The 17,984-nt window shown below is 41.1% G+C and overlaps 1 protein-coding gene across 18 annotated transcripts in view; it reads right to left on the bottom strand.

Moving 5' to 3' along the window:
• The window catches only part of camk2g2 (calcium/calmodulin-dependent protein kinase (CaM kinase) II gamma 2), a 56,823-nt gene extending 40,267 nt beyond the window's left edge, over positions 1 to 16,556 (bottom strand). For 10 of the 18 annotated variants that reach the window (XM_044045522.1, XM_044045523.1, XM_044045514.1 and 7 more), the window contains exons 1-2: positions 16,372 to 16,556; positions 13,429 to 13,523 (exon numbers count right to left, since the gene is read on the bottom strand). In XM_044045522.1, coding sequence (XP_043901457.1) covers positions 13,429 to 13,523; positions 16,372 to 16,436 — 160 coding nt within the window. In that variant the 5' untranslated portion in view covers positions 16,437 to 16,556. The remainder of the gene's footprint in view (positions 1 to 13,428; positions 13,524 to 16,371) is intronic. The other 8 variants (XM_044045529.1, XM_044045530.1, XM_044045519.1 and 5 more) reach the window with 1 other exon arrangement.
• Between the last annotated feature and the right edge of the window lie 1,428 nt (positions 16,557 to 17,984).

Below are 17,984 nucleotides of genomic sequence, written 5' to 3'. Positions count from 1 at the left end.
CGAATGTGGTTGACAAATGTGTGCTTCCATTCCCAAGCAACAAAACATGGATCCACCACTAGATGCATTATTAGCAGCCAAACAATCCAAGGACTCATCTCAAGAGAGCTTCAAGAGAGGCTAACGTGGACTGCACCCATAAATAAAAGTACCAGGCTGTTGGAATTGGTGTACTATGTCCAGGTGGTACTGATATCTGGACATTGATATACATTACTAAATTATTATAAGTTTTATCAAAAATATGGTAAAATTTTAAGTCTTCTTGTAGCCGAACACAGAGCAACTTTCTGCTCTTACATTTATTCTGTGTTAAATGTGTCACGTCACTTGCCAAGTGTCACACACACATACACATACACACACACACACACACTAAGTTTTGTCTTCCTGTTCTCCTTTGAGGTCTAAGCTCCGTCTCTGCTGGTGGTCACTTCCTCCATGCCATTCATGAGCATGACACAAAAATATGGAAGTTTGAACCTATTTGAAACAGCTTGTGTGTGTCAGGAACAGGCCTCAGACAGCAGTGTGCATTCATGTTGACATCCAGCAGTTACATGCCAGTTTTACGATGTATATGCAGAGGCAGAATTTTACAGGTTATTCAGGTTCGGCAAACAACAACAAACTATTCCACACTTCACAAGTCGGCGCATTTCCAGGCACAGTTTAATCGAGCTAAGGTCGTAGTCCCACTAAGACAGGCAATTGGACAACTTGACAAAGTCCAAGAATAAATACAGAGGAGAAAATCGATTTATTGGTCGTGTACGTCTAACTCCACCTCCGTAGGTGGCGCTGTACCTGGTGCTTCAGGATCGTGCTGTGGTTCCGTATGTTTCGTACCTGCTTTTGCTTTACATGTTAATCGTCATACATGATTTCCAGCACAGAACACCAAGTCCGACTCCAGTCCGACTACACGTATATACATGCAGGAGTAATCGGACTATGAATCACATTATCCAGGTATGTTAGTCCGACTAAGACTAGCTCAGTTTAATGTAAGTCAGACTAATATGTTTACGTGACACAAGTGCAGCACTTCCTCCCCCTAGATCCTTCTCAAATTAGGACTGGTTCTGTCGCTGTAACCACAAAAACACTACAGGAGGAACAAGGCAACACTGCAATTATTTTGACAGGAATTATTATCGCGATATGATTCCTGATATCAGAGGGAACAGTCATTATTACAGTATTCTCATATTCAACATATTTAAAATAATTACTGTGTGATATTTGTGCAGATCTCTGAGAAACAAAGACGGTTTTGGGGTTTTGGGGTTTGGGTTTTGCTCCTTCTGCGATTTGAAAATTGCAGAAGGCAGAATTTTGATCAAATTTCGCTCAATTGTTCAGACCAAGCCTGTTCCAGTTCAGACTGCACTGTTGGCCCTTAAGCCACTCTCAATACCCACCGTTTTCATTAGTTGTAATGAGGCCATGTTAACCTCTGCACAGGTCTACAGATTTTCACAGCTACCAAATAAAAAAGAGCTTTTATTTCCACCTCCTCTGCAGAACACTGTCACACAAGTTGAATTCATTGTGACCGTGTTGCTGCCCCCGGAATTCGCTCTGAGCGCGAGTCGTGCATGCACATTGTGAAACCCACTGCAGATTAAGTTAAACTTGTGATTATGGGAAGAGGACTTGCTGAGTCATAGTTCTTAAATTTCTATTTTCAAACGAGAGCACAATGGATCCGCGTTTGTGGGCATCTGAGAAGATATTGGAGTGACTCAACTGAAACATGCAGTGACACACTGTGTATCCTTCTTCCCTCTCACTTTCACAATCATGCGCTCTGTTCACGGTGTGTGGCGCAATGGGTGAGTTAAGTTGATCCATTAAAAGGAGCTTAAACAGACCTTAGCAGGCCTTAGCTGACCTGCAGGGAGAGACCATTAACAACATGTTGCTGCGCTGCCTTGTGAAAAGAGTCTGTGTCCCCGCCAGGACCCACGACGAGCGCTTAGTTCGAAAAGTTCACTTTGAACAACAGGATAACAAACGCTACTGCAGTTTTACCTCCTTTAAACTTCTGCCTGTGGGGAAAAGGCAGCAGTGGGTTTATACTCTTCTTTATAATTCAATAATATGGGGGTGTTTCCACTGTGAGGGGAAAAAAGCAGCATCAGCTGGAACACTCTCCAGTAAGAGGAAGGTTATCGAAGAGGAATGAAGTTATTCTGGGGTCCTGACCTTTGCCTGAAAGAACTCTGGCACCATAGAGGAAAATAGAACAAAACAACATTAGATAGCTCCAGCTCCTCAGTCGAGAGGATTCAGTTTTCCATCGACAAACATCAGCTCTTCTGACTACAACACAGAGTTTTATAAAGCTGATCAATGAATGAGTCTATCATGAGAACATTTTAATTATAATAATTCTGTGGCTAAGAAAGGTTAGGAGACTTCAAAGCAATTTACTCAACGTAACCTGTTGGAACCACAGACACCGTCAAAGACAGGGATGAGCATTTCAAGTAAAAATGCTAGATGGATATTCAACAGCATTATCTTCTTCTTCTACTACTACTTTATTAATCCCTTAGGGAAATTCTTTCTCTGCATTTAACCCATCCTCTACTAGGAACCTTCCTAGAATTAGGAGCAGTGGGCAGCCACTGAGTGGCGCTCCCAGGGAGCAATGGGGGTTGGTGCCTTGCTCAGAGGTACCCCAGCCCTTTGATCTGGTGGGGACTCAAACTGGCAACCCTCCATTTACAAGCCAAGTTCCCTTTCCACTTCACCATTGCTGCATCGATCACATTTGTTAGTATAATAATTAGTTAGATGTTTATTCCCATCCCTCGTCTTGTATTTTGGTCTGTGCTGCTGTTTTCATTTTTCCATCAAATCTGCACGGAGAAAATCCAAAGTATAATAATAATAATAATAATAGTAATAATAATAATAATAATAACACATTTAAACATAAACAGCAACTATACATGGTGTCTTACAGTTATCTCTGCTGTACTGTGTGCTGTGACCAAGTAAATACAAAATGAGATTAAAGGCAAATTCCTCTGATCACAAGTACTCTGCCAGGTCACTGTTACCATGTCAGAGTGCACCTGAAAGCTCATCAGCATCAAAGCTGTGCACAACCTTTTCAATCCATGACTATACCTGTTGAGAGGTTAATTTTACTTAAAAAAGTAACATTACGGCATGAGGAAATAAGGACAACTCCATGATATGAATGTTGTGCTCATGCGATTAAATGAAAAGATAATAAAACAAGGGAAAAGTTATTGCCTCAAATATTTACTTAACATTTAAAAGACGGTGAAGTCTTCACCACTAATAAAAGAAAAAAAAACCCTCATCTCCAACAGTTGCATTGTGGTTAATTTAGGAAGTATGTTTTAACAAAGATAAAAAGACAATGTCAATCAATGGCCTTCTTTTTTCATTTCTGTGTATATTATGGTTAATAAACCACTTTTCTTAACAATTACTCCTCCGTCCTATCACAACGGAGGTATGACAGCGTTGTTTACACTGGGTGTCGATCGTGAAAAGAACCGCTCACAAGGGGAATGTGTGTGTGGAAAAACATGCATGAGAACAAGTGCTTCAATAAAAATACACTCATCACATTTACAGGCAAATATTGGCATCTGTATTCCAGCATAATATAAATAACTCAGCTTGGGTTTTCAGCCTTGATCGTGACAGAGTGAAGCCTTGATGCTCATTATGTTAAAACTATCCATTGAAGAGTCCACTGGCACGCGCACACACGCGCACACACACACCTCTCTTGGTTATTCCCAGACAGGAAGCACTTCATGCAGACGGTAAAGTATAGTTTCATGCATCTAATCATAATAGTCGGATAGATCAAGGAGGAGTTTTTCCACACATTTATGGTCTCTCATCTCAAGAGAAGCGTACTTATGTTGAAGTTAGTGGAACGATCTCCAGTCAGGATCAGACATTAACCCTTTAACACTTAAGCATCAAAATGTACTATATCTGGACCTTTATTTTTTGCATGTCTTAACTATAAAAAGGGCCAGAAAATGCCCATCTTTCCAGAATAACTTTCAATATCTGGCAGTTATTTACATTAAATGCATGTTAACAACGTTAGCTTTATTTAGAAAAAAACACTACTTTTACACGACCACCACATTTTGTGTGTTAAATTTGAACAGTTTAACACACATTTAAAATAACATTTGTTTGAGACATCCTGCAACAGCGCGAGTGAAATGACCATAATAACCACATATTGGTTTTCAGAAACCGCTGCAATTTCTTACGATGGCACAAACTTACGTAATGCAAAGTGTTGTCTGCGATACACTTGGTGTTAAAGGGTTAAAGGCGGTTTCCATCGACCTGTTTTTATGAGCGGTTTCAATAAGTGCATAAAATAATGTAAATGGAAACAGAATTTATATCACATTCTTTTCCTTTTTTTTTTTTTTACCCTAGACTGAGGTGGAAGACTTGGCCTATTGATAAAAGTGAAAAAGGGTAGAAGTCACATGACTGAAACAGCACTCCTGCTTTCACATTTCACTAAACTGGAAAAACAGCAGCAACCCTGACACATGTGGCATTTATTGTCTGCCTCTCTTTTAGACTCTTTCAAGAGTAGCAATCATTCCACCTGTGTACAGAGTATTTGTACTAAAGCAGCCAATAGGAGGAAGCCCTTTCTCTCTGTGAGTGGCCCGAGATTCATCAAAAAGCTCCTGTGACAGTAGAATTTGCAAAGGATGTGAAACACAAGTGTTGTTTGCTCTCTCTGATCACCTGGTTTACATTATGCTGATGGGTTATTAAAGAATTAGAGATTATAACAGAAAAAAAATATTACAATGATGTCAAGTGAAGGTTATACAGCATTTCAGTGAAGTCTTCACAAAACCTGCACCATTGCACACAACTCACAAAACTGTGCCAAGGCAAAACGTCCTGAATGAGACCTTTTATTTAAACAGGACTTCAACAATGAAAAGGCTGTTTTGTTTGTAACCATAGAGCGGACACAAACACACACACACACACACACGCGCGCTATGCACACGCAAACTGTGCAGGTTGTGGTTAAGTCACTGGGAGCGCACACTCCAATCAAGCAACATAATTCAACTGAATTTGAGATACTACAAACAGTTGTTGGAGCTGCAGAGCAGCTTTCAGGAGGGATAAGCTAACAATTGTAACCTCGTCAATAGCCTGCAGGCAGGTGTTTATTGTCGACGTGAAGCCATGACATCAGTGAAAAGGCATCAAACAGAAGGGAGAACAACTGGGCGTGAGGGTTTGTAACTGGACAAACATGCTCCTCTTGGGAAAAGACCAGCCTTATGCAAGAAAAAGCCTTCATGTAAATTGAGATAATAAAAACCAAATTGAGAACAAATATTGACACCAATCTGTGTGTGTTCTTTTATATATCTTTGTGAGGACCAAAACACACGGTGGGGACATTTAAGTCTTAAAAGGACTTTTTGAGGATTAAGACTTAATGTTAGTGTTAGAATTGGGTTAAGGTAAGGGTTAGGGGTTAGGGTAAGGGCCAGCGAACGCACTATGTCTATGTGTGGGTGTTTCTTTGCATTAAGAGCCAAATTTGGTTGTGAGCTTGGTTTCCTGGTTTGGTGAAGGTCATACCTGATTTGCATTTTGAAAAATAAAAAGTCAAAAGCAGACACCAATAAAAAAATCAGATATGCAAACTGACAGGTTGTTAACAGAAACACTTTTCAGTGTCAGGCCCACTACATTAACTTAGACTGCCAGAGCTAACCACACCAGTACATATTACTTCAAAGGGAACATGACAGTCGTTGGGCTGCAAAGGGTTAATTATTGAGACTATTATTATTAGGAGTAATGCTGTAGATTCAGGGGGGGGAATCTGTTAAATCGGAAATGTCAACAAATGACTCTGATGACTACAAGTTTGAAAGAGTAAACAAATTAGTCAACTAACAACTATTTTGATAGTTGAATAATAACGGTGGACAACTCACTCCCTCTGAAATAGATCACTGATCTCACCAATGACTGTATAGTATAAAAAGAATGATGCCAGTATCTTAGATTATATTTACTTTGGTGTAAACTATTTCAAATTACAGCCATACTTCATTAAAATCATCTAAAGAGACTCTTCATGGGCGAGGTTGTGGACGGCTAATGAAAGTTACTTGATTTTAAAAACACTTGTTTGTCTGAGTGACAGTTGTGAGTGAGTTTCCTCAGACACGCTATTCACTGTACAAGACACCCGCTGATTATGGTGACCATGTTAATGCAATCAGGGCTGTCAGGTGTGTCAGGTGGGGCAGGATGTTACCATGGAAACGAGGTGCTCATTTGACATCATGACAAAAAGACTTTCCCCTGGCATTCATCAGTCAATCAGTATATACTGTATATATGTGTTATTATCACAGAGAATTCAAAGTCTTCTCTTCCAAGTGTGTTAGAGAACCTTTGTAGCCTTCACTTGGTATTAAAATTCAAAATGTGTTTAGTTTGTCCGCTGTGGGCTATAAAAACCTAAAAACAGAACAGCTGACCCAGCTCCTGATGTAAATATAAAAGGCTTATTGCGGGATAACGAAAAAGCACAATTCATACAATCAGCTTATAAAAAATTAAGTATAATTGTTATCATTTAAATTTCTGCCAAAATTGCCACCTACATTTTACATAAAGGGTTTGATGGTAATTTAACCGTAGCTGGAACAAGTCAAGAGACAGGATGGAAATTAGACTTTTAAAAATAGGCGACTTTACTGTATTTTCTTGGGACGCACGAGATTGGATATTTTGCCCATATACGATACGCCTATTGTCGGTGATGCCTGGGATATTGGTATATATTATCGGCCCTATATCACCTAATATACATATATATGTACAGTATGTATATATATATATATATATATATATATATATATATATATATATATATATATATATATATATATATATATATATATATATATATATATATATATACATACACATATATATATATATATATATACATATACATATATTATATATCACATATATGGGCAAAATAGCCAATCTCGTATATATACATATATATACATATATATTATAGGTGAGTCGTGACTCATATATACATATATATATATATATACATATATATACATATATATATATATATATATATATATACATATATATATACACACACACACACACACACACACATATATTATAGGTGAGTTGTGACTCGACTCACCTAACCTCGGCAGGGCACTAGTGACACTGCATGGTACCTGGTACTTTTTTAGTACCTGCTCTGGCAATGCATGACGTGGCCAGACTGCCGGCCACTGATCCGTCAGAGTGCTGTCACAGAGAGAGGCATGAGCAAGACGTCCAATACAAGAATCAAGTGGAACAATGCCAAACTGGAGATCAGTTAAAAAGACTTTTCAATCCTAAAACTGTGCGTTAATTTATGGGGAGACAATTACCGGGGAAATGTCTAAAATGTCAATATTCACGGCAGTTTCATGCAGCTGTTGCAGTGATGACTCCGCCCACGTTAAGGAGATACTACATTGTAATGGAAACACAACCAAACCGTGCCGTGCCACGGCAGGTCAAGCTGGGACCATAGGTGGAAATGGGGCTCATGTATTTTCCTCTTGCCTCTTTGCCCTTTGTCTCTTCTGTAGGAAAATTAGCATCATCTTTTTCATACTAGTGTTGCAGCAGATATAGATATAAAACGTACATCATGTGAAACACGATGCAGTAAAACTGCTGCGGGACAGCTGACAACGTCGAGAGAAAATCAAAAGAGGGAGAAGCATTGTCGGCGTTACGTGATCCAGTTGTCACACACACACACAATTGCTGGACGCCACTCCCACATGTGTACCTGCTTTTATTGTCTTCTCAGTCTTGCAACTTGTGCAATAAATACTCTCAATAAAAACCTCTCTGTTCAGAAAACAGTGTTACTTCACTGCTGGTATCACACTTACATGTACACTGTAATTACTTATGTGTGTGTGTATCTTATACTTATCACTTCTTTATCAGCTTCTCTGGCATGAACACTGGCCTCGTCGGGACCAGTCGTCCTCATGGAGACCAAAACCGGGTCCTGATGAGGCAGAACCTCATTTATGAGGAACTGGTTAAGTTTAGGACGAAGAATTGAATTGTGGTTAGGTTAAGGTTAGGGTTACTTTTCTTTTAAGCCTGTCCAAATGAATGGCTGCACAAACCTGTGTGTAAATAAATTAGCCGTGAACTTGATCAGTCTTGATGTGAACTCCCACGTCGCACATGACCAAGAAGAAGACCATCAGACGTGGTCTTGACAAAAAGACTCGGTCTCAGCTACAGCTACACTAGTTTTCTCTATTTTTAACAGCTAAAACGAGAAAAGCTTTATCAGCAACTGTGACGAACACCGAGTGTATTAAAGTTTCAGACAAAGCAAGCAATCTGGATACGCAGTGGAATTTATTTTTACCTTTTCCTTCCTATGTTCAGTGCTATGTGGCTATATGGAAAACTTTCCTTCTCGCTGGCTCCTATGTGACGCCATATGCTCCGGACAGAGGGTGGAGGTGATGATGGATAGATGAAAGAGAAACAGAGGGAAGGTGAATGTCTTTCTTTCACATCTGGAGTCAGAAATAACACGTCTGTCACGGCTGGGTTAATAACTGAGCTAATGGGGATGCCACGTGACCAAGGCCCATTTTCTGTCCCAGTCCATCCCTGGCCATAAATAATGCATTATTAAACCAATGCTGTTGGTCGTACAAAATCTGATCGAGGGCCGAGATTGGCCCGCGGGCCGGACTTACCGGACATGCCTTCATTTTATTTTAAGCAGTTTTTTAGACAGCCTAATTAAAAACTTAACCATAACTCACATTAAAACTAAGTACGAAATGAGGATCTGCCTCATTAGGACCAGGTTTTGGCCAGTGTTTATGCCAGAAAAGGTAACAATCAAACATTTTCCTTAACCTTAACCTCATCCTAGTCTTCACCTAATAATCTAATGAATACAAGTCCCCATAATGTAAAGAGATTTAGGTCCTCACAACATGAGTAATACCTGGAACACACACACCATAAAAGCCTTGATAAGAAGAGAAGGTTTGCATGTTGTGAGATGACAGACACAGTGCACTGTGTTGCTCTGGAGCATATAACCCTGAGAGAGAGCGAGAGAGAGATCTCCAGCTTTCCCTTTTCCATATACGACTCTCCCTCTCTCCCTCTCATTAAATATTCACAGTTGTGCCCATTAAACATTCACCGCGCTGTGCTGCTACGTTTAGCTGCCCTTCGCCAATCAGCCTCCAGCCAGTGCACAAAAAGACCACCAAACGTCTGAAAGCACATCCACACACGTCCACGCCTGCGACACAGAAGAGGAAAAGACTAGACAGGAGAGAGAGAGATGAGACGCATGAAAGCAAAGAAAGGGAGAGTGAGGGTCCACTTCACTCTTGTCCATGCTCAGTGAGAGCAGAGCAGCCTTGCACCTCAATAATTTAACAGTGGGACAAGACAAGTGCTGCCAACCCCTCATTCTCTCCTCCTCCTCCTCCTCCTCTTCCTCTGTCATCACAAGGCCTTACCTAATAACAGTGTAAAAATATACTCACTTTACAGCTTGACACTGCACGTGATACATAATTGCAGCTAAAACTGACAATGCATAATCAAGCTGGATGTCTGAGTGTTCTCCTATCTCCATCTCACACTCAAGACTCGCTCAGAACGTTCACATGATATTTGTATAAAAAACAAATAACAGTTTGTCTGACTAAAGCCAGACTTTAAAAAGAACAAGAGGCAACAAAAACACCTCCATCAGTGCCGTCTCATTCATTCATGCAGTGAGCGAGTGAATCCTGCTGTTCACACTACAATACAACAGGGCAAATACAAGTTTCTCTTATCGTATAGTGACAATTTTATAAATAAAGACCTATGTTTTGAATGGATAAGAAAATGGACCCCAGGCTCAAAGGCCTTTGTAGAATTACTGAAATCATCTGTAGTCATTTTGTGTCTATTTGTAGTTGCTTTGTGTGTCTTTGTGGCCATTTTGTGACATATTAAGGTCATTTGTTGTTTTCATACTGTACTTCCCATTTTGTGTTTTTCATCTGTGACTTTCAAATAAGCAATGACGCTGACTTAATTAGGACAATTGGCCACTTAATGTAGTAAACAATGTAGAGACAATTTACAAATGTGCTCGGTGAAAACACGACATAATTATGTACAAGGTGGAACCAAAAATTGCAAATTTAGACTCTAACCCTCTTGGGACAGTCATCAGTTTCATCATATTCACTGTAAACAACTGTGTACCAACTCTTTCTATGTATGACAAAACTCATCGTCTCAAACAAGTGAAGAAGGCAAGAAATTAGACAAAATATCTCTTGAAAAGACACAACTATCAATGGAAACCTATTCCATTGACGGGTGAGATCAGCTACTCTACTCAAACCTCTGTCTGAAGAGACATGAAACTTCATCTAATCCTTCTCTGAGCTGTGCAGAGTTCACGTCCAATGATAAAAAACCACAGAGAGGAGACCACTCGATCTCCTCCTCTCATCAGAGAGAGCACAGCAGGATGTGGGAGCTCCTCACCGCTCGAGTAAAAGCAACATGAACCGACAGTCACTTGCTTCCCCTCTGAACTTCTGCTTCCCACCCATTTTTTTTAAATCAGATAGTCACTGCTGCCTCCGGCTAACAATAATTATCATTATCTACTTCTGTAAACTGATGCCACACAGTCACCATCGCTTATCATGTGAACAACAGTATTTGCAGTATTTCTCGCATTTTTGGACCAAAGGAACAAGTTAGGGCCCGTGTTTACCATGTGTGTTTTCAAGGACAACAACAACAAACAACAGGGGGCGTGGTTAGCACTCTTGCCTTTGCAGCAACAAGAACCAGATTTGAGCCACCGATTGGAACAAGGGTCTCTCTGCATGGAGCATGCATGTTCTCCCCATGTGTGATTGGGTGTTCTCCAGGTTCTCCAGCTTCCTGGTCCCTCTAAATTGAGCATAGGTGTGAATGTGAGAGAGAATGGTGGTTGGTCTCTGTGTGTGGCCCTGTGATGGACTGGTAAACTGTCTGGCACTGGTGTTTGTTGCTGGAGAGAGACAGAAACGAAGATTTTTAAAATGTGGACATTCTAAAACCTAACGTGTGGACGCATTTCGATTTCCCCCTCGTCAATAAATAAGAAAAGGAGAAAAGGTGACAGTTAAGGAAATTACAGTAAACACAATGGAGCCAAAATCCTGTCACCGACATACTACCGTTAAACACTATTACCAGCGCTCGAAAAAGAGACAAGAAATTACACACAGCCTCCAGCAATCAGAGTCCATCTCAATCAGCATAGATGTGGGGACTTCACTAACAACGCACACACACACACACACACACACACACACACACACACACACACACACACACACACACACACACACACACACACACACACACACACACACACACACACACACACACACACACACACACACACAGAGATCACATCGCCTGGTGATCAAGGTTTTTAAGATCTTTTCTTTACAGAGACAGGAAGAAAGGAAAAAACAACACAAAAACAAGGAATGTGACCAGGGTGGATGTGTTTGAGAGAGAGAGAGAGAGAGACAGAAGGAGAGAGAGAGACAGAAAGCCCCATCGGTCCAGATCTGGCAATGATCTGAAGTTCACATCATCTCAACCTTTAGCTGGCCTTGTCTGACGCTTAATTTGACAAACATGCAACAGCAAATACACAGTCTGCAACACACGCACACACGCACAGATGCTCAAACACAAAGACACAGAGAAGAGACAGAAATGTGACAATCAAAGCAATCAACAGAAAGACATGTCTGGATTCCGAAGAAACAATAAGACACAGACAGAGCGCAACAGGCAGACTAATGATGAATAATGACAACAAATCCTGCCACAAACACACCAGGTGGTGATTATTTCACCGTATGTTCTTGCATGTAAACACACACACAGAGCCGGCTGAACTTGAACGCAACACTGGCAGTTGTGTTCGTACTCGCCACAGTAACACCTGAGATCTGGGGACACGTCACTGTGACTCACGACAACAAAAGGCCAACAAGTCCGCACACATAAGCAATTTGCTGATCTGTCACGACTTTATCCAGATTAACTTTCACTGAGGATTAAACAATAAAATAAAACAACATTGACAGAACCTGAAATGTCAGTAATAGGCAGGAAGGAAATCTAGTGGATCTGTGGAATCATTGTTATCTATAGTTTCTCTTTAGAGGACATAGCATTTATAAGTAATAAGTGTAAGCCTCGCTTCAGCCTCACTTACTCTCACCACTGCTGCCCTTTACTAAATCACTGAATCTGATCTCCCTACCATGTTTGACAATCCTGTCGTTGACATGGAGTCCTTGTCTGTTGCTCTATAGCAGTGGTTCACAACCTTTTTTACTCGACTTTACTCCCCTTTATGTTTATATGCAAAAATAAACAGCAGTTGTAGGTTTTTGTTCCAATTCTCACACCGTATATGGATAAAAAAAAAAAAAACCTCGTCTTGAGGTTTTCTTTTCCGACACTGGTGAGTGAGTTTGGTTCTTTTACGTTTCTCAGACATGATATTTTTCTACGGATGCTGACAACAGGAATGCCACTAACAGACCTGTTGAGACTTGCTTACACAGTAATGGTGACAGGCATTCAGCAGTCGCAGAGGTTTCGCTAAAAAATGGCTTAATACATTTAAATTTGGACCAAAAAATGGGTTTTAATTTGGGTGATACCAAATTCTGATTATCCAACGCTCTGTGCCCCCACCATGTGATCTCTGGCACCCCAGGTTGAGAACCATGGCTCTATAGGATCATTTGGCCACTAAATCTACACCCCTATGATTTGACCATTGTAGGTTAAGCTCTACTGTTGTGTTCCCAGATGTCGGCAGTAAACTGTGAGAGTACGCCGTGTGAATAACCAACACAAACCACGGCCAAAGCCATAAAAATCTGTCATGTTAAGCCCAAAATATCTCTTATCTGATTCAGAACGAGCTGCTGTGAAACGTGCACATGCAGTCCTTTGTGAGATCAACAGAAATCATCATCATACCAAACCAAAAATTATTGCAGACGTTCGCCAAGGCCGACTGAACCGCAGCTCTGCCACGTGACCTCCGGCTTTTCAGGAATCTCCACTGACATGGACGAGACAGAGCGCCCGACTCACTGCTCTTAAGGGAATCATCTAACACGGCTGCAGCTGAGCTGACTCCACGGAGCAGCTACAGCGGCCCCCTACAACACAACACAACACAACACAACAGAGTATATCCACTGCACTCACCTCTGGCTGAGAGCTTTTTTGTGTTGATTATTTTGGCAGCGTACTCCTGGCCGGTGGACTTCTTGACACATCGCCGAACGATCGAGAAGGCACCTCTGCAGCAGAAGAAACGACAGGACGCATGAGACAACTACCTACATACGAGTGCACACAGCTGGACGATGTGGCAAAAGGGTTATCACGATAAACACTTTCAAGTATGTAAATCGAGCTCCAGTGGCTGGCGTCACGCGACCACAGCGACACCACTTTGGCAGGAAACTTTGCTCAGATAGCTGTTGTGTGGCAGGATGCTGATACGGTCAGGGACAGTCTCACGAGAGACCACCAGAGATCCTGAGGACAGCAGAGGTGGCTCACGGCTATAAAACACACAGAAGGCGGAAACCCACAGGCGACGGATTCCACTTGTAGAGTGATCACCTCATATCAGGTACCGTCGTGAATCATGGCGTGATTTGCAGCTTCCCAGTCGGCAGTTAAGGGGAAATTAAGGGGATGATTATCACATTGTCAAACAGACATAAAGAAAACACAGTGCACCGTTTTCTTTTTAATTACGGTCACTGTCAGTTAGATCAATCATATTCCTGACTTAAGTTTAGAGAAGGAAGAAGAACACACTCCACTGTCATCTGTCTCTGCTGCCGCTGTGATAAGAGAGAGAGATTTATTTTGTCATTCAACATGTAAGGAACATGAGGAACGAGGTATACTTACAAGTATTAGTTAAACAGATGGTTTGAGACTGGAGAATCTTTACAGTGTGAACTCTACTGCTCAAGCCAGTGCGCGTGTGCGTGTGCGCGCTCAGGGCAGAGAGGACACAGCAAACAAGAGTAAATCTGCGAAGGCACTGTATTCAATTATTATTATGATTGTTCATTTTAATTAAGTCGACCCCAAATGAAGAAGTAGCTGACAGCCAACCAGAGTGATTGCCATTCTCTGATTAGTTAAAAAACAATGACCAAATTGGCTCCAATAGGATACTTGAGATACTATTTTGATATCACTGTAACGAATAAAGGGAATTATATCATATTGCTATTGAATTAGTGCCACACTAGTGCATCACAGGGAGCGAGTACATGCCCACACTGAGGCCATGAATCACACACCTTAAGAGACGAATGCAAGGAAGTCACATGCATAATTAAAGCAGTCTGATATTCTGTGTACGAGATGTGAGATAGAGGTCGAGGTTACTGGTGCGTGACAGGAGGAGAGGAGTTGTTTCACTGTCACCCAGTCATGAGTTCACAGGGGGGAAGAACTCACATTAAGCAAGTGAAGCTTCTTTTCTTTTCTTTTTTTAAACATGTCACCGAGGTCTGAAGCATATTTTCCGCTGATTGTCCAGAGGGACTATTATGCCAGATTGCAAATTTCCTACAAAAGTCGCTCCACAGAATCTGTAAAAAAGTTCACCTGCCAGGCTCTTAATCGAATCTCCCGGATAATGTCGGCGCAAGCTCATGTGAGGACGCAGCAGCAGACACTGCTGATAATTCACAGAGCGCATGGGGATGAGTGTTCTGCCTTCATGCACTCACGACCCAGGCTCCACCACCACCACCACCACCACAGCCTCGCCTGGATGCTCCAAACATTCTCCTGCTCTTGTGAACACATCTGACCCAAACTGTCTGAATTTGTCATGCGTAAACGGCAAACTGTGGGGAATGTCTGGGTCCAGTTCCCCTGAGATTGTCCACAGTTTGTGTCCCACACTTACAGGAAAGGTAGATTTGGGGTTAGGTGATAGGTCCAGATAGAGATTTATAATAATCTTAGTAATGTCAGATAATAAACGATTTACTTTTATCATTCCAGTGAAATTTTAAGTTCCTATTTAAGGTTTTAAACTTCTTTGAGTAGAAAACAGTGAAACCTTTCACAGGTCTGAGGTAAAGCATTCAAAACAATTACGTTTGTTTATGAAATGCAATGATGTACTTTATATAGATAGATAGATAGATAGACATAAATTTGTATGTAAGAATACAAATTTGAATACACATTTGTATATAAGAAGCAATTTGTAGTAAATCAACTTGTGATCACTGGAGAAGGGGGAGGATTAAATAAATGTATTCTGACATGTTTTTTAAAGAATACTATCTATCTATCTATATACATACATATATATTTACACACATATACATATATATTGAGCTCCCCTTATTTTGCAAATGAATAAGAGTGGTAATAATTGTTGTTGGGAAGAACTGACTGTGTCTAACTGTCTTCCTCAGTCTGGCATCATCATTTTTGGCAGATACCTCCTTCCAGTTCAGCTGTAAATGTATAATCAACTTCTAATATCCACGCACATGCAGATATTAAATGTTACAGAGCAGCTTTGCAGCCAGGATACACACTGTAATGTGTCCTCGAGCCTAAACAGAGAAGTAGTGCGCAAAAACCAAAATGAGCAGCCGCCTCACTGACTGCAGCAAAAGCCCCCTTTTTCTTCATCTCTGTCTGTCTGTCTGCGTGCGCGCGTGCGCGCGTGTGTGTGTGTGTGTTTTCCGTGAGGATGTGGATTGTGACAGATACAGTAGCCGCTGCAGTGTTGCACACAGCAGAGCCTGAACGACTGAACACGAGCCTGGAGAAGCCACCGAGCAACGGCGACATGCAAACGGGCTTTTCGACGCGTGCAGCCTGCTGCAGATCCACGGACATACAAGTTCAGTGTCACACACACATTCACTCATTCACTCACACACACACGCATGCATGCATGCATTCACGTATGGGATTAAACAGCCTGGCTGTCAGACCCTCACACCCTCTGCTGCTGCTGCTGCGGTGTCAACACTGAGGTAAACGCGCACAATGGCAGAGAGAAAAACGTGCGCGCACACACATACAAACACAGAGTGAATGCAACAGCAGAATCTATGTGTGTGTGTGTGTGTGGACGGTCGCGCTTACTTTCCCAGTTCCTCGTACAGCTGATACTCATCAGTGAATCTGGTCGAGGTCACCACTGTAGCCATGTTGACCGAAGTGACGGGGACGCAGGAGGGGAAATCGCCTCGCGCTGCAGCGGCCGCCTCGCACAGGTTTTCGGAAGGAGTGTGTTTGCTCGCGCAGAGACAGTGAGAAGAGAAGAGAGGGGGGAGAGAGGGGGAGAGGGAGAGAGAGAGAGAGAGAGATCTGTAGTAACAGAGATCCACTACTGACAAGATGTGTCACACTATGCTTGAAAAATAGCACCCAACAACAGCAGCATTCGTCCTCAGTGCGGAAAGTGAATGATCAGACTTGTATAAAGTACCTTAAAGGGATGTTCGAGTAAAAGTACAAGTATGGTACCAGAAAATGACTTTGGTAGAAGTTGAAGTCACTTTTTATAATATTACTTCAGTAAAAGTCTTAAAGTATAAGACATTTACTGTACTTGAGTATCAGAAGTAATGCCCTGATATAAAATGTACTCAAGTTTTAGAAGTAAAAGTATTAAAAAAGTGAGGAGCCATGGTTGTTCAGTGGTGGGGTGAGGCTCTACTAGTGTATATGTGTCCTTGAGCAAGACACTTATCCTCATGTTGCAGCGTGTGAATGGGTGAAAACTGTACTGTAAGGTAGCTCATCAAGACTAGAAAAGTGCTATATAAATACAGACCATTACCAACTCTTCTAAAAGTTGCTAGAAAAATGTATTTTGTACTTAAGTACATTCACAAAGTACTTTGTTACATTATAAGACTGAGTATGACCTTGCATGCCAACTTGTGTGTGTGACCTTTAACCAGCCTAACCACTTTATTGACCTATTGTTTTAAACAATGCACATTCGCTGGCATCATTGTCATATACTGCAAAAATATAACCTGTTTCAGTGATCTCTACTTACTGTAAAATTAATTTTCAAATGAGTAAGTAATTCAGCTCCTCACCAGACTCACCAGGAGCTCTGTCAATAACACCTGGAAAATATCCCACTGCATATCCTAATGAATAAAACTGATGAAAGATTCTGAAAACGTTCACCTCAAAGGTCAAGAACTGACTGAAAACAAAACAAGATTGCACCCACTTTTAATATACGTAGTATATTAGACTATATATCAGACTGTTTTGGAGTGTGTGTGAGTGTGCATTTTTACATTGTTTGAGGTTGATGAGAAATAGTTCTTACATATTTGTGTTTATATACTGTCTTATCTTGTCATTTTTACTGTACATGTGTTACTGTAGAAACTAGCAAGCTACATACTTTTTCTGCAGTACGTCAGATGCACTTTATATCCACTATGTTTCACTGCATTGTCCCTGATAAAGAGATTGATTGATTATTGTAAAAAAAAAAAAACAAACAGTGAAATGACTACTGATCAAATAACAGTCTCTCATCCATCCTGACGATGGATTGCGTTCATGTGCCACATTCACGTCTTCAAACCACCTCCAAATGTGTTTTCTGTGATTGGATCTGATTATTTAGAGTATTGAATTACACTTAAGTAGCCGCTCTCAGACTGACACTGAAGTACTGACTTTGTCCACAGGAAACAAACCCTGGACAATATCTTTACCCAGTC

Source organism: Solea senegalensis, linkage group LG15 (assembly GCF_019176455.1).
Source record: "Solea senegalensis isolate Sse05_10M linkage group LG15, IFAPA_SoseM_1, whole genome shotgun sequence".
NCBI classification, from domain to species: domain Eukaryota; kingdom Metazoa; phylum Chordata; class Actinopteri; order Pleuronectiformes; family Soleidae; genus Solea; species Solea senegalensis.
The sequence above is the reverse complement of the archived record's forward strand: the minus strand, read 5'-3'. Positions and strand labels throughout refer to the sequence as shown.